This window comes from Protopterus annectens, chromosome 5.part1, assembly GCF_019279795.1.
Source record: "Protopterus annectens isolate FY-2018-M chromosome 5.part1, PAN1.0, whole genome shotgun sequence".
Lineage (NCBI taxonomy): Eukaryota > Metazoa > Chordata > Ceratodontiformes > Protopteridae > Protopterus > Protopterus annectens.
The window spans coordinates 357910619-357935561 of record NC_056736.1 but is presented as its reverse complement, the minus strand read 5'-3'; the positions used below and the strand labels follow the sequence as shown (position 1 = coordinate 357935561).

Below are 24943 nucleotides of genomic sequence, written 5' to 3'. Positions count from 1 at the left end.
ATAATCAAATGACTAGTTAACAAAGACCTAAGTAAAAAAAAGCTAGTCAGACATCAAACCTGATTAATGTGCCTTTTGAAAGGATTTTGACAAAAAGTTGAGCTTTGAGACGGACTGTTGGGACTGTATAACATGTGTGTATGAGTGTGTGTGTATGAGTGTGTGTGTGTGTGTGTGTGTGTGTGTGTGTGTGTGTGTACATGTAAGTATAAACATTTTGTGGAGCTGTACATTTTACCATTTGTTTCTGATAAGTGCTTTAAAGTGGTACTAATAAAGCAGTACTAAGACAATAAACACAAAATCTCTGCAGCACACTGATTTCCATGCTTACGCATGCATGCTTTTGCAAAAGGCAATGCAATTTGAGTTTTTTTCTTTTTCAGTACTCATATTCTCTATTCATTGTCATTTGTTGCCCAGTAACACCGCCCCACACTGACAAAGACAGTCTCTTGATGTTTCTTGTCTGTGTACTCTTTTCACTGTGGCCCCTCAGGTCCTCTGGCTGTTAGATTTTCTTCTTTAGTCTCAATTCTTTTTACCTTTGTCCTTCCAGCTCTGGTCAGTACACTCTCTGCATCTTGCTGTCTAACTTCCATTCTGTCCTTCACCATATTCACTATTGCTATGACGTTTCTGTTCATCAAAAGTCATTTGTGTGTTTTGTCATACTGATTTGCCTTTGTGTTCTATGAATTTAACTTATTTTATTAAAATCTACTCTGTATCACCACAGAACTGCAATCATATGTGCTAGAAAGGACTCTAATAAAGAACCAGTTCTATAAATAGTACAAATAAAATCACCATTATTTGAGTGAAAGAAAAACATACTATTTTAATTATACTAAATCATTATAACATGCTGGGTTTCTATGCTTGTTTACTTCCATATCATGAAAACAAATATTGAGTTCTATCCTTAATACTTGGTTTGCAATTAAATCATAAAGATGTAAACATTTTTTTCTTTGTTTCATAAGACTTCAGCTAGTTAAGTAAAAAATATATAGCTTCTGTACTATAGGAAGAAGTCTGGAAAGAAGTGTGGCTCCCAGACTAAGTCATTAAGTGCACATATAACTGGAGTAGTGGGACACATTCCATGGTACAGGAAAGCTGGAACAGTCATCTGTCACTGAATTTTCTCTAAACTTTGCTAAAGAATTGCATCTGTAATGGACGCCACCATTAGGGCAGGGGACTGGCATATTTTTTCATAACATATAAGTAACAGGGGAACTTCTATGCCTTAACTAACTGGAAGAAGAAAGAGAAATCGTGCCTTTAATTTTGCTTTATAACATTGTTACTATCCATATTGGTGTGGACCTAGAAACAGACTGAACATTTTTATGCATTTGTTAACTGGGTAAACCCTGCCACTGTCTGGTGAAATGACTTGCTTGGACTCTTACAGTAAGAAATGGTGACTGAGAGAATCATATCCAAGATGGAAACCCTTAGTAGCTCATAACTTTAAAGTGCTGTCTGCTCACTCTTTCCTGTACATTATTCTGCATGATGCCCATGTGACAGAAAACAAGCAAACAAATATATTTGGATCATCAGCATGGTTTTGTCACTTGTCACTTGTCAGTTCTCACACAGGGATTTAAAACCTGTGTGATGTTTATAGGTTCATAGATGACTACCTTGAAGGGCCAGTATAAGCCTAGCCAGTACACTGAGGTCAGAATCAACCCTGATCCCTGTGTTTATGAGAAGAAGACCTTAACCATTCTGTCACCCCCCCCTGTGTTCTATGTAGTCTATAGATCAAGGCACTATCCATTATGATCTGCTACGTCCATTCTAAGTGTCCTCATTGGTTGTCCGATATTACTGCAACTTGTTAGAGTTACTGTTCATTTCCCCTAATTTCCTTTGTTATTTATTTATTCATTTATTTATTTATGTATGTATGTATGTGTATATGTATGCTGGCATATATTTATGTATGTATGTATGTATGCATGTGTATATATATGCTGGCATATATTTATTTATTTATGTATGTATGCATGTGTATATGTATGCTGGCATATATTTATTTATTTATGTATGCACATATGCCAGGACTAGACAGACTCACAAGACACTGCTATTCCTTTTTATGACTAACTCCAGTTTTGACTCAGACTGCAGAATTTCAGACGTTGTATTCATATGCAGAATATAGTCAAGTTTACAGGTGCATCTAAGCAGCTATATCAGTAAATTGATAAAAAGGATTTAACCCCATTAAATATTTTACCACATAAATTAAATAATCAATTATTTTATCAGCAAAATCTTTTCACATAGACTAAGTACATATAATTAGCCCACCAAGAATGGAAATACTCAGGTTTTGAGATTAAATCTGTATTATGTAAAGCTGAAGAATGGGGTAAGATTTTTGGGTTAGTAATAGATGTTTCTCTTGGTAAGCAAAGTAGGATTTTTAGTACCTTTTTATTTTTGCAGTGTGTGTAATATTGCTATTTTGTACATTGAAAGTGGTTGTTTGCATGTTCTTTTCTAAACGTCAGGCTGCATCTCTGCTTCTTGTTTTGAACGTTTTTATGTCAAAAGGTGACTGTACATGTACTGCATGTTTCCCTGTGAATGTTTATGTGCCTATTAGAAAGTGTGCAATTTATTATTAAACTAATTGACATGTTGTTGATTCAAAGCAGGTACATTTTTAAATCTTTGTGGATGTTAGATTATGTTTGTGCCACTTTTAATAGCTACATTTAAAGGTATCATTACTTCTATATGTATAGAGTGTCAGAAGATGGTCATGTGACTGTATAGAACAGGATTTTTATTTTATTTGATTAATAATTTAACCTCAGACGATGAAAATATTTTTTATGTATATAGAATAAATAATTAACAATGTAGAATGGAAGTGAAGACTTTGCAGTGTATATTGTTGGTCTGATGTAATTGGTATCGTTTATGCTGCCATTGACAGTGAAAGTGAATTTGGGCACAGAAAAGGCAAGATGAAATAGTTACTGTTTTGGATGAATTGTTTGGGATCTAAGCTTTATGAAGGGACTTAAATGACAATTCACTGTCATGTCCTTTGAAATTGCTTTATTTCAGTATTATATTTTCATTTTGTATTGTGTTGTGCTGATTCTAAATCTTAAGGACTACACCATTTTGAGATGTCCTTTTCCCTTTTTGCTAACAAAAGCAGTAAGTGTAGATATATGGGATAGCACAAGTATTTTGTCTGGCCTCTAAGCATTTGTACATGTACATACAGTCATAATTATTATTGTGTTTGTACAGATAGTAATACTGTAAACTAATGTCACGGTGGGAAGAAAGCAACAATAGGCCAGATTCCAAAAGAGTTGCTCTCAGTGTAAGTCTGCCCTGATTCCAAAAGAAGTGCTCTCAAGTGTAAGTTACTTACTTTGGTTTGACTGTGAGGCCTCTCTATAAATAGGTGTACACCAGGGGCCAGATTCCAAAACAACTACCCTCAGTGTAAGGGGTCACTTACTCTGAGAACATGTCTTTTGGAACTGAGCCCATTGTTTATCATAATACTGCTGCTTAGCAGATATATTATATCAGGTGGCTGACCAGATATGCCATAGACTGATAAGCAGTGTGGACACATACTATAATATACATACAGTCACAACTGACATGTATATCTCAGTGAGACTATAAGGTACACATTTAGAGGCACCCAAAGGGTCAGGTCATGGCAATCCAATCTAGTATTATTGTCAAGAAAATCCTATGGACAAAACCAACCAAATACATATCAGATTGTCAGTAGATGATTAAGTTGTCTAGCATACTACTGGGAAAGGGCAGTTGAGAAGTATTTATAAAGTTATGACACAGATGAATAAAAGCCACATTTATTTCCAACTCTTGTTGTGCTCATTGATGAAAGGAACGTATGAAGCTACAGAGAACTACACATCACTGGAGCTGTTACACTAACCTTCGCAAATATGGTATTAAACATATGGAAAAGAATCATTTTATATAAGATATGTGTTTTGGAAAGTGTTTTTTTATTGCACATTGGTGAAGTTAGCGAGTTTCAAAGGGAATCATAAGGATGTCCTTTTTTTAAATTTCACATTTAATAGCAGTGAAAACATTACTATTTTTGGGGGATTTAAAAGTAATTTTAACAACTATACTAGGCAGTTTCTGAGATCATTTTAAATTTAAATTCCAACATAATTTTAAATTCTGAGTTAGGTCAGATAGTTTCCACTTAGGCAGATAAGAGTCCATTAAAGGGTTTTCGAAGTATTTTCTACTAACATACAGTGTAGACATATAGACAGCATAAGTATAAAGGATATCATTACTGACAATTAGAAAGTGTTTACTGGGCAGCCTAGTTTGTTAAAGAGAGTGGGAGAAATCAACTGTTACTGGTAAAAGAGGTAACAATATGAAATGTCTCTGTACCAAGACAGTGTTTATATAATGTGCTCCTTCCCTTTCTTCTTCTTCAATCATCTCACAAACAAAATTAGCATGACACCCTCTTTCCACAAGTAATGTGGTCAAATTACCCTGATCCATATCTAAGCACTTGTCTTCCATTATGAGCCTTGATAATCTGGTTACTTGTTTTTTTAACATTTCTTTTCCCATGTGCTGGTTAAACATTGTTTGCAAGGAAATATGTAAAATGTTATAAACAAAGAGCAGCGCTTACATTTGTTTGTTTACTGTAGTTGGTGTTGATTTGTTAGTAGGAGTCTACTTATTTATTTGGAACATTTGGAGGGATCTTTTAGAATCCCGGGAAAATTTGGTTGCAAGGCACATGTATAGAATACTGATGACAAGCAGATTTTATAATGCTTTTTATGTTGGAAAGATCAAATGGAGGTTGAGACAAAGAGTGCATGAACATTACTATGCCATTAAAAATAAAGACTTGAGAGATGTACTTTGGGAGATTAAACTAATAGCAAAAAGGACTCCCTAGGTTAAACAAACATGCAAACATTAAATGTGTTTTGAAAGCAAATTAGATCAAATAATTCAACAATATCCTTTCCATTTTAATGATGACTTTTTCACATATGGCATTTTATGCTGTATTTATGTTTTTCTCTGAGCCAACATTAGACTTACAACAGTGTGTGCGCTGGCTAATATTGATTCTGTCATGTGACTACAAGTTTACAATTTAAAAGGTAAATGATGTTTGTTATTCATCCATCTCTGAATAAGTCCCCTCAGGACAAAAGTAACAAACTGGATTTTGTTTGCAAATGGAATAATAAAAGAGTTGGTTTCATGCTATACGGTGTTTTTTTAAGATTTTTTTAATCTACTTGTGTAAGAACACATATTTAATAATCACACTGTTGACTAAGGCAATTACCTACCATGTCTCAGTCCTTATAAATAGGTCAGGCCAGGAATTCCATATTCTATCTCTCTGCAAAAAGTCGCACAAATTCCTTCTGCACAAAGGAGGAAATTCAGCAGACATTGCTAATTTTAAACCTATAGTAGTCTAATCCTCCTTTTCTAAAATACTTGAAAAATGTATTCAGAAACAATTGCTAAACTATCTCCTGCAGGAAGAACTCCTATCTCCACGCAATATGGCTTCCTTCCTTCCTATACTACCAATACTGCACTTCTAACCTACATAGATACTGTAAATAAAGCTAGAGATAACATCAAACTAATCTCCTCCTTATATCTAGACTTGTCTAAAGCCTTTGACACAGTTTGTCACAGTACATTTTTGCATCAAATGTCCTTATTAGGTCTCTCTTAGCCCACCATTCTATAGTTCAAAAGTTATCTATCCAATAGGTATCAACAGTGTTCAAAATGAAACGCTGTACAACAATGGCCAATTAAGTAAAGTTCTCTTGGAGAATGGGTAGTGTGGTTAAATGATATAAAACTTAAAAGTGCAACATATATAGCAAAAAACTTGCATACATTTCCATACGATCTGAAGAAGATACCGAAAGCGCTTATCGTTTGGAATACATAGGGACTGTTTTATTCTACATCAAGATTTTAACTTGACATGAAGATTTTAACTTTTCCTACAATAAAAGGATTTTAACTGCCATTAAAGCTAGAAGCTTTTATTTGATCTGTTAGACTGGTTAAGCTGTTATCACAGTTCATCACAGTCACATAGCAGCTACTACATCTTCAGTGTGGATACTTTGTATATCAGACCGAAAAGATTGGATACTTTGAAGCCATCATAAGACTGGATACTTTGGCGCCATCATTTCGCTATGGTATAACTGCATTCACAGCGTGAATATCTTGTAAGTGCATTTAATTGAAGTACTGGAAATGTATGCAAGTTTTTTGCTATATATGTTGCACTTTTAAGTTTTATATCATTTAACCACACTACCCATTCTCCAAGAGAACTTTACTTCATTGGCCATTGTTGTACACCGTTTCATTTTGAACACTGGTTTTACTTATTACTGATAGCTGTACTTTAGCATTAGGAGGTACCCTTTCTTTATCCAATAGGTATCAGTCTGTAAAATGGCACTCCATCCTCTTTCCTTACCTTCCAGTCACCAGGCTCCATCCTTGGTCCCCATCTGTTTAACATTCTCACCAACACCCTCTACACTTTCACAAAACATGCCTCCTTAATACAGTACTCAGATGACTCTACACTCTTTTACAGATCTGACAATGTGGAAAACCTCCAAAAAAATATTCAGGAAGCTTTTACAATGATTGAAACATGGCTTTGTAAGTCACAACTCATGTTTAACCCTAAAAAAACAAAACAAGCAAAAAATACTACTACTCTTTCTCTAAATCCCTCTCCCATTAAAAAAATACCTCTAAACCTCTTTCAGCAAGAAATCTGAACAAAGCCATAAATAATGGAGGGAGACAAAGGCCCAAAGATAGGGGACAATTTTTAAATATTGTTCTGACAAACTTAGAATGTTGATAGATTAACAGGTTTTGCATTAGCATGCATTTTCTGTAGGGTATGAAATCTGAAACTTAAACATCTGTCATTATTGCCTGACTTCAACCCTGAATGATTTGATAAAGATCTTCAGAAAATCACAATTTTATGAGAAACACATCAAAAATATGAGGCAAAAATCTGGACATGCTGCAAAAATCTGGACAGTTGAGAGGTATGCATGGAAAACAAAATTTAAGGTCTTCTTTCTTGATAATGCAACCACTTAAGTCATTTCACATAGTAAATTATTAGGGATGATAGTAGATGATGATAATAAATTTGACCTAAATATTGAAAATTGCATAAGAAAATTCTCAACAAAAACTAGGGAAGCTTTATAGAGCCAAAAACGTTCTAATCAACACAACTAAAGCCACACTTGGCACTACTTCTCTCTTCTCCATACTTCTTTATTGTGCTCCCATCCTTACTAACCTCCAGACATCACAAAAATCAATACCTGAACAATGCTATAACAAAGTTGCTAAATTTGCAACACATACCCCTTTCAGAACCTACCACTGTATAGCACTAAAAGCCAATACTGGTTAGAACTGCCACATCAACTAACATACATACAGCTTCTTACCACCTATAAAACTATCCAGAATCCATCTGCTTGTCGATCAATAAATAGCATTCTACGGAACTATGTTCCTAGTCGGACATTATGGTCCAATGACAAAAACTCCTGTCTGTCCACAAACCTATCAAATCTGCTAGGCATCGTCTATACTTTTACCATGTTACGAAGGCTTGGAACTCCTTATCTTTATCAATCAGGTCAATACCCTTCCTACCATCCTTCAAAACCATTCTGAAAACCTTCCTAGCCAAAAGAATGCTCTGTTCTTGCTCAACACCTGGATAAACTATATCTCTAAATATAACAAATATCTGTTCATACCTTACATCTCCTTACTCTCCCTTTTTCACTCTCTTCTTTACTTCTATAAATGTTTCTCCCCAGGCTTTCTCTTTAAATATACCATAAGCCTGCTTTTCTCCCACTTTATATTGCAATTCATGTTTGTATTATACGAACTTACCTTAAATTTCTTTACAAACTGGCAACATTTCTCCAACTATTAAATAACTGTCATATAACTTATATATATATTCTTAACCAGTGTTTTCATATTATGTCTAATTTGGTATAATTATTTAAGACACATTTGTTTTTTGTATTATTTTTAAAGATTATAAAATTATTGTTCTTAAAATGCTGTTTAATACTTTAGAAGTTTTCTCCCCAGGTTTCCACTACAAATGGGCTCCTACTCAGTCTGACTTCACTGATAATCAAATGTCAATCAATCAATCAATGAATCAATCAATAAATCAGCAAATAAATGAAAGTGGGATTGTAGTCTGTGGCTGACAACTAAACTGAAATTCAGGGTTGCTGACTTGCACAGATGACTTGTGATAAACTTGATTGGGCAGTCTTAAACAATCACAAGTGAGTTAACAATGACATGGGAAGTCCAAGTAGTCTGTCTTAATATTTTGTTACTATTTTAGCAACATAGTCTATTACAATAAACTTGTGTTTTGTCTAAGTATGTATATCTATTTAGTATTTATTTACTGACATTTGATATACTGGGCAAGTCCGATTGAGTAGAAGCCCATTTTCAGTGGAGGCCTGGGTAAAAAAGCTCAAAATTATTACAAAACATTTTAAGAATGGCAATTTTACAATCTTCAAAAATAAGACAAAAGCATCTGCAGTTTAAATAATTATAACAAATTAGTCATAATGTAAAAACATTGGATAAGAATTGATACAAGATATATGATAATAATTTAATATTTAGAGAAATGTTATTTTGTAGAGAAATTAAAGGTAAGTTAGTCTAATCGAAATAGGAACTGTAATATGAAGTGAGGGAAAAACAGGCTTATGATATACTCAGAGAGAAAGTCAGGGAGGAGAATTAGGTAGCAGTAAGGAAGTAAGTGAAGAATGGAGAGTAAGGAGGTATAAGAAATGGAAACGTACTTGTCCACATGTGAAATATTTTGTAGGAAACATTGTACTAAATGACAAGAACTACACCCGTGCTCTCCAAACCTTGCTCTGCATGCCGTCGTGGAAATATTAGGTCTTAGTCTCCAGCTTTTAAGGTCCACCATCCATTCATTGCTTGTGTTTCATGAAGATATGCTGTTAAGTGTAGGAAACCGACTGCATAGAATGCTTGGCAAAATAGAGACAGGTGGCATTTGACAGGCAATTATGTCTCTGATTAGCACTTAATCAATTGCTCAAGGGAACAATACTTCATTAGTAGGTAATAAGAACCAAACATTACTGATTTTTTGTGGCTGGTGCTACTTATAAAGGGACCTTCCATGGATAAGATAATGGAGGCAACAGGATGAGGTGGAGTTGTGCAATATTTACATTACATTTGGTATAATATAGGATCACAGTGCCTGACTTCTTTGTTCTAAGGTCAGAACACTATGCACCCTGTCACCAAGATTTCACAGTAGATACCATAATTATCTCTTTTTGGTCTTTTAGCTAAGAACACATGCAGTGCACCTGGATGTCTGATGCTTGTCTCCCTGCCCAAGCTTCTAGAATCGGCTATTTGGCTACATATGTTCAGGTGGGAATACCCACACCTGACTGCAGGTATGATACCATTTAAGCACTTAATGATCCATTGGTGTACTTAACTTCATATCTTCATGAAACACAAGTAATGAATGGATGGTGGACCTTAAAAGCTGGAGACTAAGACCTAACATTTCCACCCTGGGATGCAGAACATTACTAGGAGATTGCAGGTGTAGTTCTTGTCATTTAGTACAGTGTTTCCTACTAAATATGTCATAGACATAGCTATACATAAAAAGGACATTCTCTGTGGCATCCCCTAAGTATAAACATATGACTCTCAGATGTATCAGATAAGCCTTGCTTTGCACATAGATTAATATCAAACTATAAAGACAGCACATGTCCACTGACTCTGCATCTAACCCCTGCACATCTGTCTGTCTATCTACCTATCATTCTGTCATTCTTTCTAGCTATCCATTCTTTCTTTCTTCCCATCTATCAGTCTCTCTATTTATCTATCTATATGTCCATCTGTCTATCTGCCTATCTATCTATCTATCTATCTATCTATCTATCTATCTATCTATCTATCTATCTATCTATGGTGGAGGTAGTTAAGGTCCTTGAAGGGGAGGGAACTTCTTTCTTTTATAGCTGGCCTGTAGGAACATTATTTCACTGAAATGATAATCAGTTTCTAAATTGTTGATGGTCGAAAAAAATGCATATACAAATACAAAGAAAACAAATGTTTATATAGGGGGCAAGTCTACTGCCCCCCACTTTGAGGATGGTTGATCAACAATCTTTTCTTCTATATATTCTAACTTAGAGTCTGCATTGCTTGCAAAGGCATTCTGATTTTGGTTTTGGTTGTTTCACTGTGCCTTTCAGTTAGCAATTAATGTACAGTGAAATGAGTTTCATTCTTTTAACTTTGGTAGCAAGACATGAATTCCCTTTCTCAGCATGTTTATAAAATGCAGTTTAAGATGTCATAATTCAAGACTAGCATTTCAATAAAATGTCTATTCACTTAAGAGATATTGCATATAAAACCATTCAAACAACCATGAAGAAAATACCAAAGCAAAAGAAAATGCTATTATAAAATATAGTTTTGTGTTCTGATTGCCGCCATATTATCATGCATGTGATTGATGGAAGTGAGTAAAACAAAGTACTATGAATGAAAAGAGAATGCAGAACATTTTAAACCTTGCAAATACTTACAGCTATCTTTCTGGTGGTCTTCCAGCCCTTTGTCTGATCAGAAAGGTCGCAAGAAGTCATAAGGAGGCAGAGCAGTAGGCTGTGGTGATGCCTGTTGTTTGGATTGTAGCCAACTAATAAACAAAACCAAAAGAAAGGAAAGAGATTAAAAAAATAACATGCATGTTGTTCATCTCTAGGGGCACGGTTGTTATTTTCTGGCCCCAAACACTTCCTTGTGGCTCACTGCTTTGTAGTAAATAAAAGGGTATCAGTGTCCCTTCCATATGTACATATTTTCATATATACTTGACATGTGATATATACTTGACATGTGTTATATACTTGATACTATCCATGACCATGTCTCACACGCCTTAATTATTTATTTATTGACATTTGATTACCAGGGATGTCTGACTGAGCAGGAGACCATTTTTAGCAGAAGCGCAGGGAGACGATCTCCAAAATTCAAAACAATTAATTAGGAGGTGGGCCTAGCATAGCGAGTAGAACTTTTTTATTCTGAGGTATGGGGTCCATCTTACTCTCGTTTTCTCATTATCAGTGATAGTTGCTGAAATCTGTACCTGAATGGTACTAAAGCAGATTCACCTATGTGCACCTTAGTATATTATATACCTCTTAGGCCCTGCTTTACTACTGCTTAACTACAGTAATATGTGGACTGCGTTTTAAAATGCTAATGTCAATCATTTCTATACTAAGATTGTGAGCATACAAAGAAACAAAGTACTGAATTCAAAATAGTAGTGCCTTTCTGAGCCAGGAAACTCACAATCTCTCTCTCTCTCCAGACATTTAAATGGAGTGCTTTTGATTGCTGGTAATCAGGTTATTGTTTATTTGGTTATCCTAAAGATTACAACTACAGCACAATAGCCTAGTACCTACCTATGAACCTATATTGGATGAGAAATGGGAAATTCACCCCGGGGATCACTTCTGTGGCTCTGCTTGACAGGGGCACAGGAAAATAATTTTCTTGGGTAGCGAAAGCCAGGGTACATTTTTTGGCTAGGCTTGTATGGGCCCTAGGGCCGATAGCCTAGTACCTACTTATGAACCTATGAACCTATGAACCTATGTATATACTGGATTCTGAAGTCGGTTGACTAATATTTGATTCAAGGCAGGAACATACTGTTGAAGAAAACAGCAAAGGCACATTAAGATATTTGCTTTTTCAAATAATGCAAAGGTGCTGCTATTGCTTTATTTAATGGACACTAAGTAGCCCTTATCCCTGATGATTTTATCTACTTTTGCTAACATTTTTAAAGCTAGTCAAGGCATCAGCTATTTATTTATTTGTTGATTGACTTTTGTTGACTGGGAAAGTCCACTGGGTCAAAAAACCCTCTTCATTGGAGGCCTAGGGAAAAAAGCTCTACAACTGTTACAAGTAAAATGAATCTAATATACATAAATCAAATTTTACATGTATAAAAGGTGAACATATATAATACAATTCAGATCAGAGTTAACATTATTAGGCTATAGGAGTCAATAAATACAGGTTAATAAGTTACATATGTAGAACAGTATAGATATGAAACAGTACCATTTGTAGCTTGTGTTAACAAAACAATTGCATTGCTATGTAAGAAGAACTGGAGTTATAGAACTATTTACTGCATAATACAAGAATTAATTGAAGGACTGTTTTAAGGTGGTCTGATTGTTTGGCAAGGGCAGGAGGTATTGTTTAGGTAGTAGGATTTTAGTGCTGACTTATAGGTTTTGTTGCAGTCAATTTGAATTATTTGGGAGTGTAATGTATTCCACAGCTTGGCAATGATATGGGAGCACAGACTTTCCAACTCTTTCATTTGGTTTTGTTATGGTTAGTGTCTGTTTGCTTGAGGATCTTAGTGTTCGTGTAGGCGTACACGTTTGTAGGATGGAGCTGAGTGCTGGGCAGTCTCTGGGTCTGAAAATTAATTTATAGGCTAAGGTTAATTGGGCATAGTAGAAATGGTGGGGAAACTCTAGCCAATCCATATCTGTAATAGCTTTGGCAATGATGTGAGTCGTAAGATTTTCCAGAGGCAAATTTGGCTATTTTATAATAGCAGGATTGTAGTTATTTAGTAAGAGCTGAGTTAAAGTTTGTAAAGATGGCACTACTGTTCAGAAGGGGCGGGATAAATAAAATACTGGCATGTTTTGTTTTGGTGTGGTTGTCTAGGTAATGTTTGCCTAGATTAAAGTGTGTTTTCTTTATTGCATTGAGTATCGTAAGTAAGTTTGTCATCCACTGTCATGCCTAGCAATTTAGCTGTTTTCACAGTTTTTATTTCTGTACCATCCTTAGAACAGATTTTGAAGTCTATATCTGGTGATTTTGTGGAGAAAAGTAAAAGTTTAGTCTTTTTAGGGTTTAACAGGAGTTGAGCATTATATAGCCAGGATTCAAATGAGGTAAAAGCCTTTTGAATAACTGTAAGGAGGTCAGAGAAATTGTTGGAGGTGGATATTAACTTAGAATCAGCAGCATATGGGATAAGATTTTTGTATTTGTGGGCTTTGTGGAGGTCATTGATGAAGGTATTAAAGAGTAGTGACCCTAAAATGGATCCTTGTGGGACTCCTATGTTGTTTGCTTGGTAATCAGATTGTACATTAACCCATCTTACCGATTGTTCCCTGTTGTTTAGGTAGGACGTAAACCAGTTAAGAGATTTAGGGGAGCATCCTAATTTTGATAGTTAGATCAATAGCTTAGTATGTTATACCCTATCAAAGGCTTTAGAGAGATCCAGTAGGATTACTGAAGTAGGGTGACCAGCATCGAAGGCCTTGTTAATAGTATCAGTAAATGAGAGCAGGGCTGTGATAGTGATATGTCCTGGACGGAACCCATGTTGGCTGGGGGCCAGAAGAGCATTATCAGAGAGGTGTTTAAGTAGTTGTGTGTGAACACATTTTTCTAAGATTTTTGATAGTGGAGAAAAGTATAGAGATGGGGCGATAGAGAGACCATGAGAGTTTCCACCTTTGTGTAATGGAGTATTAAAAGATTTTTTCCGCAATTGGGGGACATAAGATTCTGAGAAAGAGCAGTTTATAAGAAAATAAGAAAACCTGTTAGTGTGAAACTGATGCATTGTTGAGTAAAAAGCAGATTGAAAATTGTTGCGCCTCTTTATCAGTGATTAAGATAAAAATATATGCTGTCTGTGTAGCACAGCAACATAGATCCTTGACTACAAAGCCACAGACCAAGGATCAGTTAATGGCTAAGGTAATGGGGGGCACACCTGTAGAGGGATAGTACTGAAGAGGAGTGCCAAGGGGAGACTGGGGACATAGCAGGAGCCACTTCCTAAGATGGAGGATGCCCAAAGTGTTATGTCACTTGTGAAAGTGGTTGTCAGCCCTCTACTGTACAAAATATATGAGCCCCCACCCCCATGAGCAGCATCCAGGGCATGTCTTGGCTTTAAAAAGAAAATCCACTCATGGCTGCATGTATTTCAGCTGCATCATAATTAGATCTCATCATAAGAAAGGGAAAAATAATCCATGGTGGTGCAGTGATAGCGTTGTTGCCTCACAGCAAGAGGATCTCCTGTCTGATTCTCGGCTTGGGTTGGGAGTGTCTTCTGTGTGAAGTCTGCATCTCCTCCCCGCGGTCGAGTGGGCGTTCGAAAGACATGCGTTGAATGAGCATGCCTTCATTGAAGGTTGGGCATCAAGCTGGCAACTTGACACCATAAAAAAGAAAAAAACAACTGCCAATCATTAGCGGACCGGAGTTCCGCTGTGGTGACCCCTAACCGAGAAAAGCCGAAAGACAAACAACAGCATAAGAAAGGGAAAAATAGGACAGAGATTGCAGCAACCAATATTAATTATTTTCCAGCTGCTATTCATGCATAAACTCTTTATCATTCCTGAGCAATGCCCAGTACTATCTAACATTATACACCTCTGCTCCTGAAATAGACCATTACTCTCCTCAGAACAGTTCCTTCTTCTAATCTGTAAATCACGCAATTCGGCTGGTGCCTCCTTATACTCCTCATATGTCTCTAGAATATAGAACTCCCTGCCTCTTGACATCAAACTTATTCACAACCACAGGACCTTCAAACTACAACATAAACAATACCTCCAAGACTCTTGGCTCTGCCTTTACTCTACTCCTGATTGAGTACTTTCACTCACTGATACTCAAAACTGTCCTGTGTGTCTCTCCCATAGCACTGTGCTGGAAATCTGTGTGTAAAGAAAACCAATATTATGCACTTGATGATGTATATACTGTTATACTGTTACTGACATCTAAACTATATCTACTGCACAAAGTAATATTCCTAAGTATCAGAAGTAATATTCCTAAGTATCAGAAGTAATATTCCTAAGTATCAGAAGTAATATTCCTAAGCATCAGAAGTAATATTCCTAAGTATCACTCTGCTCCTTTATTTTATCTACTGTATTTCCATATTAACACAATGTATATTCCTAAGTATCAGAAGTAATATTCCTAAGCATCAGAAGTAATATTCCTAAGTATCACTCTACTCTTTTATTTTATCTACTGTATTTCCATATTAGCACACTGTATTCTGTGTAATCTTTGAATATTTTGTGTGGAGCATTTCTCTCTCAGTGTCTGCTGAAAAGGGTCACTTCTAGTGCCCAGCCGGGCTATCCTGGTAAATAAATGCTAATAAATAAACAATTAATTAAATCAGTTATATGGACAGCAGGTATGAAATAAACAAATAAAAATAGATTTAATAATATAAATACATTCTCTCATTTTGTTTTCTGGTATTTTTTTGTTTCAGATTTTAATTATACAGTTTGCTGTCTGGGCCACGGTATATGAAAATACAAGCCCCCGGTCCACCAGCGCTATGCCAAGCATCATACTCAGGGAATCTGTTAATTATTATATATAATTAAAGCTAGACATAACCATTATATTTAGTAAGACCTAAAACCTCATATTCTGGAGTGCATTAAAGGCTTCTACACTAATAAACAAGAAGAACTATACTATGTCTGAGATTACTATACCTCTCATCCTCTTTATGCAAGAATTCTGGACAAAGTCAAAAATAATTGGTGGGTTGGCAAAGGCTCAAAATCAGGGACAGATTGTAAATAGTGCTCTTATAAACTTAGAAATTTGCTGGAATAGCAGGTTTTGCATTAATATATATTTTGTGGAACATGATTCTGAAACTCAAATGTTTGTCATTATTTAGGGACTGAACTCCTCAATGATCTTCCAGAAAGCCATACATTTTACAAGAGATAGACTGGAAATATAAGACAACTACCTGGACATTCTGCAAAATTCTGGAGAGTTGATTGGTATGGGGTTTAGCCATGGTGTCTAGAGCTTTCTTATTTTAAATGTATATTCTCTGCTTTACCTGATCAGTTTTCAGCTGGATGAGATGTGCTTATCCATGAAGCACAGCCTAAATTACACTAGATAAAGTGCAGAGAACAAAATAAGAGAATTTGTGCATGAAGATGGAAGCGGGATTGTGAAGCAGAAGAGTGATCTATTTTTTCTAGCATTGAACAAAGAATACCAGAAATGAAAATGCATAGACCTCATACCCTGGCTACAGTGTTTGCCCTGACAGCTGAAGTGCAACAGAGAAAGAGAGACTGTGCAGTAGTGCATGTTGGGAAAACAAGGATTTGATGATCAGCAGTGACCCAACTCCAGAGAGTACTCATTGACTGAGGGTGCTAAATATCACAAAAATTACAAAGACACCTGGGCCTAACATGACAGAAGTAAATGACAGGAATGTTAAATGTCCACATCTTCAGAAGGCTTTGAATGGGGAAAAGGGAATACTGGAGCACACCGTATAACAGAGAAGAAAACAATGTACGATAATGGTACATGGAGGACAACGGGAGGAAGAGGAGGAAATGCAAAATATTGGCATTAAAAATGGAAAGACCAGAAGAAATCAACAGTAGGTTGGGGGGAGGGGTGAAAGAGGTTAGCGAGCTGGTAGGAAAATAAGAAAAAAATCCCAATCATTTTCAATCCTGATTATGGCCATTACACCATTCTGCACTTTTAATATCAACTATAAACCACATGGAACTATTCACCACAATTGTTTTACATTCAAATTTCAGTGTGTGTAGTGGCTTGCAGTTTCAAAATTCTTTATTAGAAAACTTAAACTTCTAATTCCTATCATGTCATTTACTGCCTTTACCAAAAGTATATGATACCCCCATTTGCAGGCAGTAGTGCTGGAACCACTAGAAAACTGAGTGAACCTTTTCTACCTGGTTAATCATAGAACTGCGGAAAAAGCATAGCAGAGCATGATCATCATACAAACAACATCTGGTCCACATACTGACAGTAGTGTGAATAATGCAAGCCATCAACCAGTAGTGTAGAAACAACATTCCTCAAAGGAAGACAGAGGGCTTTGGTCGACAAAACAGCTGACTTCAGTTGGGCAAGATTGCTAAAATATCTGGATTGTGGAATATAATTAGCAGGGGCTACAACTGACTTGAACTTGTAGAGGAAAACAATATTCCGCATTCTGATTTGTGATAGAAAGGATCTAACAGATTCCAGGGCAGAGAGAGAGGGAGAGATGGATGTGGCTGCAGCAGCTTGATTTTCTGTGACTTGCAATTATGTTTGGGGTTTTACATATAGAACTAAAAAGCCAAGAAATATTAGCAAATCATAAAGAATGCATAGTAAGAATATAGAGTACAATACCATCATCTTTTTTTTAAAAAAACTTTATTAAATTATCACTTAAGACATAGGCAATCATACATTAACTGAAAAGAAAACAAATAATTTTAACATTTTTTCCATTTAAATACAATAAATATCACATATATTTTCTTTGCTACTATCATCAGTCCAGGATTACATAAATTACTGAATTCCTACCTTCCCTTAAACCTCAATCCTCTTCCTGAACATTATTATGCATGTATTATTCCCACAAGTTCCATTTATTTTTATGTAATTTTCTCCTTCCCTTTATTAAAGATTCCTTTTTCTTTTATGTCTTTTATAATATTTGACATTAAGAAGAAGAAGAAGAGAAAGTAGGAGTAAAGCCATCACAGTTCAGAAGAGAACAAAGCATGTCACACAGGCTACGAAGCTTGCATGCTGAAGATTAAGGAATAAGGGAGAGGCTTATATAGAAATGATAAGGTACTCCTACTGTTTATAAGAAATGATAAAATGAAACAGTTTTGCTAACAATGATACAATAGGTAACATGTTTATGGCATTATAATCTACCCAGAGGTTAAGCAACTTCAGCATATGTTATATTAGTTAGGGGAGTGCAAGGATGCAGTCCCCAGCTTGAAGGATGTGGAGTGGTCTTTGTCTCCATGTAAATTAAAAATAAATAATTTGTCTGCTTTAACTGTGAACTTATACTAAATAGTTTGTTTTCAGTGAGGCAGATGATGTGTGATAACACACCTGAAGTACTACCAGAACAGGAAGAGGTGTCTTGGTTTTAACATCTCACCCAAAGAGTGCTACTTCAGCAATGCAATGCCTCACGTCATGCTGCTTTGCTATGGCAATGTTGTTGTTTGTCTTTCGGCTTTTCCCAGTTCGGGGTCGCCACAGCAGAACTCCGGTCCACTAATGATTGGCAGTAGATTTTAACGAACGTCGAGGTGCCAGCTCGACGTTCAACCTTCAACGAAGGCACACCCATTTACGCATGTCTTTCGAACGCCCACCCAACCTTGTGGAGAACATGCAGACTCCACAAAGAAGGCACTCCACGCACTCCAGCCGAGAAATGAACAGGAGAACCTCTTGCTGTGAAGCAACAACACTACCGCTGCATGAACATTTATTCAGCTGCCTCTTGTGGGGATGAATCCAGCAGCACTTTTCATCTTCAGCAATCAAAGGCAAGTGTGCAACCTATTTAATGAGTAATGTTTGTCTTTGTGCATGAGTCTGCATATGCATGTGTGTGTGTGTGTGTGTGTGTGTGTGTGTGTGTGTGTGTGTGTGTGTGTGTGTCTATGTCTGTATGTCTGTACTTGTTTGTGTTTTGAGAAGAAGGAAATACATTTTGGAATCAATGGAAGGGAGAAAGAGGTCAAGTTTTAGCAAGCTTCACCATAAGATGAATTTAGCAGTAATTAATCTTCTTTCTACCTTTCTACTTACTTGCTTTACACCTTTTTATATAAAGCAAAAGAATATTAGTGTAGTACCCAGCAAATGAATGTATTTATTTATAAAAGAAATACCCATCTCTGATAGGAAATAAAAATGAAATCATGCATGCGTGACAGCATAATAATGCTCGATTTAGATCTCTCTTTTTACATTAACTATGACTGCAGTTCATTCATGCACAGCCAACAATCACTCTGGTTCTTTATCAGTGTTTACCTCTTCACTGCTGCTGGGGTAGCAGTTTAGACACTTACAACTCTTTTGGTAAGAACTGTCGTGCTTTCTGATATCTCCCCTCAAATCTTTCTTAAGTTCACAGCTTTATTCTTCCTTCCTGCAATACCATTAAATCCTTTTTTCACGCTCTCTTTTTCATATATTCTGTCTCCATTGTTTTTGCCAAATGATACATACATTGGTGTCTTTCAGATTATACTTACAGTTTATTATAATTTCCAGGCTGTTTCATTTTCCCATTTTTCTGAACTGCATAGGCTCTTCTGAAGAAACATTAGCATGAAGTGAAAATATGTCTCACACTTTAGCTTAACAAACTAATGGCTCCATCTCCTGCCATCTAAAAATGTTATCAATATGCTCTATCAGATATTATGAACACTTTTGCATGCCTTCCTTTGGTCATATCTGCCAATACCTTATTCAGCTTATTTTCATTGTCACATTTTGCACCAAAGGTGGACTTTTTTAAACTTTCTCCCACTAAAACTTTATTTCCATATCATTATTCGTGATACAAAAATCTTTAGAGTTTTATACTTTGCATTCCCATTGTCCGAACTCTAATTTTTCAGCTATACTTCAACATTGCCTCACTTTTAACTTCTGTGTACCATTTTTTGATTTCTGCAAAATGCCTGTTCTGAGTCTTTATCTGTTCCTCTGCAACATTTCTGCTGTTGGGCAGTGAGATTGTACTAGTGTGAGATCATAGCTTTCCACTTGCCTGCTAATTGCCAGTCCCCAAGTATGTGTTGACTGGTATTTTTGTTTTGTAATTTAACAAATGTCAGCATGTAGTTGTGGACCAGGAGATATACAGGACTGTGCAAGTGTTACTCTGTAGTGTGGTGTTTTGTCCACTGGGCAAAGCATTTTTTTTCACTCCCACAGCTTTAAGAATTAATGTGAAGGCCAACAAATCCCTGATGCATGCTAATTAATTAATTACATACAATTTATGAAAAATGGGAGACACTTCAAACTTAATTGTTTCCCTGCTCCTCATAAAGGTGAACTAGTGTCATAACATAGGATTCATTTAGAACCCACAGAATGAATACAAGTGAATTACTTATGTATCATTTACCATAGTAAATGATTGTTAATGTTAAGACAGTCAGCAAAAAAATCGCTGACAAATACAAGGAAACATCTTTCAGAAGTATTTCTCTCTGTTGTAGGAACAGTGAATAAGTGCTATAAAAATCAGAAATTAGTGAGATACAATAATGATGTCAAAGAAGGGTATACTTTTTCCAAGTCAAAGTATTTTGACATTTCTAATACCATTAAAGATCACATTCAAGAAAATAAACATCAGCTCTTTTTGTACCTGATGTTCCTTCTGCTATACCTGCTGCATCTATATCTACAAACTTTGCCTAACTTGAGCTGCAGTCTGAAACCAACTTCTGTGATGAAAAATTTCTACCACTGCTTCAAATATTATCAGCAATATTAGCATATAAAGTAAATCAACAAGGATGGGGGAGATGAGGCAAAAGAAGGGACAGAATCTGTGGCAAAGGCTATCAGGGACCCACAGAATCCTGTCTTCACAGGTAATCACACAAAACTTAATACACAACATCACATATACTGTACTGACTAATCTTGTGACATCTGTTCTTAAAAAAGCTTGACATTTATACCTACAACTGACAAAAATGTTAATATAGCCTTTAAAGAAATAAGGCTTTTGCTAGACATTTAAATCCTAAACTCTTGCTTCCCCTTGATATTTCAGACAAACACCACCCTTAAGAAAGCTAGCACATTTGTACCAAATATCACCTTATTGTTATTACCTTTCCAGAAGCCTGTAAGTAAGATATTTGTAGTGAGTTAAATTATTATATTGCAGTATTAGTGAAAAGATGGCTTGTTAAACACCTTTCTGACATCACAAAGGTGATTAACAGTTGCTTAATAGTGCTCAGTGATCACAACAGAAGAGTGGTGGGAAGCTGTTAATCCACCTAAAAAATACTTTGTTTTGACTTGTTTTGTTTTAATCCAAATTAAGTGTTTACTGGACTCCTGATTCTCTTCTTGGGTGGCTGCTTGTCCTGCCTTTGTCAGGTACAGGTTAGTGTATTACAGCTTTTTAAACTACAAAACACTAAAAAACTTACCACTATACACTAGTTCACCTTTTTGTGGAGCAGAGACACAATGAGGAATTTTTCCCATTCCTGTGAAGGGATGTAAGCTTGAATGACTGCATACTGTTGAATGTGCTTACTGATAAGAAAGTCAGCATATTAGTAAGACAGAAAAGCAACAGGAAGGACTCAGAGACAGAGCTATATCTTTAAATGCTCACAAAGAATTTTACTTTGATCAACAATAACATGCAGCAAATTATCTTTTATTTCCCAGATACGTGTTTATTCTAAAGAACATGTACAACTGACATGAGATAAAGCAAACACTAAGATGCTTACCTTGTGCCATTTTCTGGAGATCCTTGAAGATACGTAAATGGTGTGCTAGGTCAGTTGCCAAGATAATGTCTCTCATTAGGTCCAGCATTCTTTGGTATTCCTAAACAGCCAACAGCAGGATAGGAAATTAATATGCATTTATAAAATTCAATGATGTATGTGTGTGTGTATGTGTGTGTTATGTGTGTGTGTGTGTGTGTGTGTGTGTGTGTGCATGGTTGTGTGTACATTTGTGCGTGTGTGTGTGTGTGTGTGTGTGTGTGTGTGTGTGTGTGTGTGTGTGTGTGTGTGTGTGTGCATGTGTGTGTGTGTGTGTGTGTGTGTGTGTGTGTGTGTGTGTGTGTGTGTGTGTGTGTGTGTGTGCGTGTGTGCGTGTGCATTATTTAAGTTAAAAAGACTGATAACACACTTTTGACTTTCCTTAGCATGCAGATAGTTTCTTCATTCTTTGCCACTGTTGATGTAAGAGCAATGGAATGCTTAGATTTCAGCAAGTCCACATTTTTAGATCTTTTTGATATAGCAAGTAACTGAGCTGTGATAACTTTCCCATGCTTTGTACATGTGTTTTTTTTTTTTAGAAGAGCTGTAGCAGTCTATCTTCTGACTTCTGAAAGATGTCAGTGATTTGTAGTATTCACAAAATTTTCAGTGGTACCAAAACCAAGACTATGTTTTTCAACACTAAGAAAAGACTTACTAAAATCACTAATTACTGTATATCAATATTATGGACCTGGACAACAATTTGAGTGAAATAACCACCTCATTAAAATACCCTTGGATTTAGCTTGACCAATCCCTAAGGTTTGAAGATCAAACTCAAAAATTCAAATCCACATCCAAATACCTCCTATTCTGAGCCAATAAAATAACATACTCCTTTCTGCCATCTTTAAAGGCAGCTATTGGTAAAGGTGTTCTACTCACACAACTGGAATATAGATGACTTTTTTCATTAATTTCTCATACAAAAGCATGCTATCTCTACAGACTTTATCAAATAAAATACGAGGATGAATCATGAAATTCCCTTGGCACGGACATCACTGCCTAAATCTGTACAAGGCAAAATGGCTACCAGTATGAGCCAGAGCAGCCATTCATTTAGGCTCCCTACCCTTCAAACTTCTACAGCAGGTTACACCATCCCCTCTTGCAATGAAACTAATTGAAGTCACCCCAACTTACAACCTAAGAAGTTACACTGCAAGTGCCCGGCCACAGCTACCAAACTATACAGCTGCAGACCAAGGTTTGCCACCAAAACTGTGGCAGTCTTCTCCCACACAACCTCAATGAAAAATCCAGATTTAGATCTCAGTGAAAACATTATTTCAACAATCAGTTTAAATGCAGATGTCACAACATAGAATACATCACTTAAAATGTAAAATTTCCTTCTACACCTAATTCCTGTCATGCTCCACCCTAGTTTTACACCTAATTCCTGTCATGCTCCACCCTAGTTTTACACCTAATTCCTGTCATGCTCCACCCTAGTTTCCTCATTTACACCTAATTCCTGTAATGCTCCACCCCAGTTTCCTCATTTATACCTAATTCCTGTCATGCTCCACCCTAGTTTCCTCATTTACACCTAATTGGTGTCATGCTCCACCCTAGTTCCCTCATTTACACCTAATTCCTGTCATGCTCCACCCTAGTTCCCTCATTTACACCTAATTCCTGTCATGCTCTACCCTAGTTTCCTCATTTACACCTAATTTGTGTCATGTTCCACCCTAGTTTCCTCATTTACATCTAATTCCTGTCATGCTCCACCCTAGTTCCCTCATTTACACCTAATTCCTGTCATGCTCGAACCTAGTTCCCTCATTTACACCTAATTCCTGTCATGCTCTACCCTAGTTTCCTCATTTACACCTAATTTGTGTCATGCTCCACCCTAGTTTCCTCATTTACACCTAATTCCTGTCATGCTCCACCCTAGTTTCCTCATTTACACCTAATTCCTGTCATGCTCCACCCTAGTTTCCTCATTTACACCTAAGTCTTGTCATGCTCCACCCTAGTTTCCTCATTTACACCTAATTTGTGTCATGCTCCACCCTAGTTTCCTCATTTACACCTAATTCCTGTCATGCTCCACCCTAGTTTCCTCATTTACACCTAATTTGTGTCATGCTCCACCCTAGTTTCCTCATTTACACCAAATTTGTGTCATGCTCCACCCTAGTTTCCTCATTTAAACCTAATTTGTGTCATGCTCCACCCTAGTTTCCTCATTTACACCTAATTCCTGTCATGCTCCACCCTAGTTTCCTCATTTACACCTAATTCCTGTCATGCTCCACCCTAGTTTCCTCATTTACACCTAATTCCTGTCATGCTCCACCCTAGTTTCCTCATTTACACCTAAGTCTTGTCATGCTCCACCCTAGTTTCCTCATTTACACCTAATTTGTGTCATGCTCCGCTCTAGTTCCCTCATTTACACCTAATTCCTGTCATGTTCCACCCTAGTTCCCTCATTTACACCTAATTCCTGTCATGCACTACCCTAGTTTCCTCATTTACACCTAATTTGTGTCATGCTCCACCCTAGTTTCCTCATTTACACCTAATTCCTGTCATGCTCCACCCTAGTTTCCTCATTTACACCTAATTTGTGTCATGCTCCACCCTAGTTCCCTCATTTACACCTAATTCCTGTCATGCTCCACCCTAGTTTCCTCATTTACACCTAATTCCTGTCATGCTCCACCCTAGTTTCCTCATTTACACCTAATTCCTGTCATGCTCCACCCTAGTTTCCTCATTTACACCTAATTCTTGTCATGCTCCACCCTAGTTTCCTCATTTACACCTCATTTGTGTCATGCTCCACCCTAGTTTCCTCATTTACACCTAATTCCTGTCATGCTCCACCCTAGTTTCCTCATTTACACCTAATTTGTGTCATGCTCCACCCTAGTTTCCTCATTTACACCTAATTCTTGTCATGCTCCACCCTAGTTTCCTCATTTACACCTAATTTGTGTCATGCTCCACCCTAGTTTCCTCATTTACACCTAATTCCTGTCATGCTCCACCCTAGTTTCCTCATTTACACCTAATTTGTGTCATGCTCCACCCTAGTTTCCTCATTTACACCTAATTCTTGTCATGCTCCACCCTAGTTTCCTCATTTACACCTAATTTGTGTCATGCTCCACCCTAGTTTCCTCATTTACACCTAATTCCTGTCATGCTCCACCCTAGTTTCCTCATTTACACCTAATTTGTGTCATGCTCCACCCTAGTTTCCT

The 24943-nt window shown here is 36.6% G+C and overlaps 1 protein-coding gene across 1 annotated transcript in view; it reads right to left on the bottom strand.

The window, feature by feature from the left end:
* Positions 1–24943, bottom strand: part of PDE2A (phosphodiesterase 2A) — a 1720394-nt gene that overhangs the window by 57086 nt on the left and 1638365 nt on the right. The window contains exons 27-28 of the mRNA XM_044072778.1: positions 21672–21771; positions 10791–10903 (exon numbers count right to left, since the gene is read on the bottom strand). Coding sequence (XP_043928713.1) covers positions 10791–10903; positions 21672–21771 — 213 coding nt within the window. The remainder of the gene's footprint in view (positions 1–10790; positions 10904–21671; positions 21772–24943) is intronic.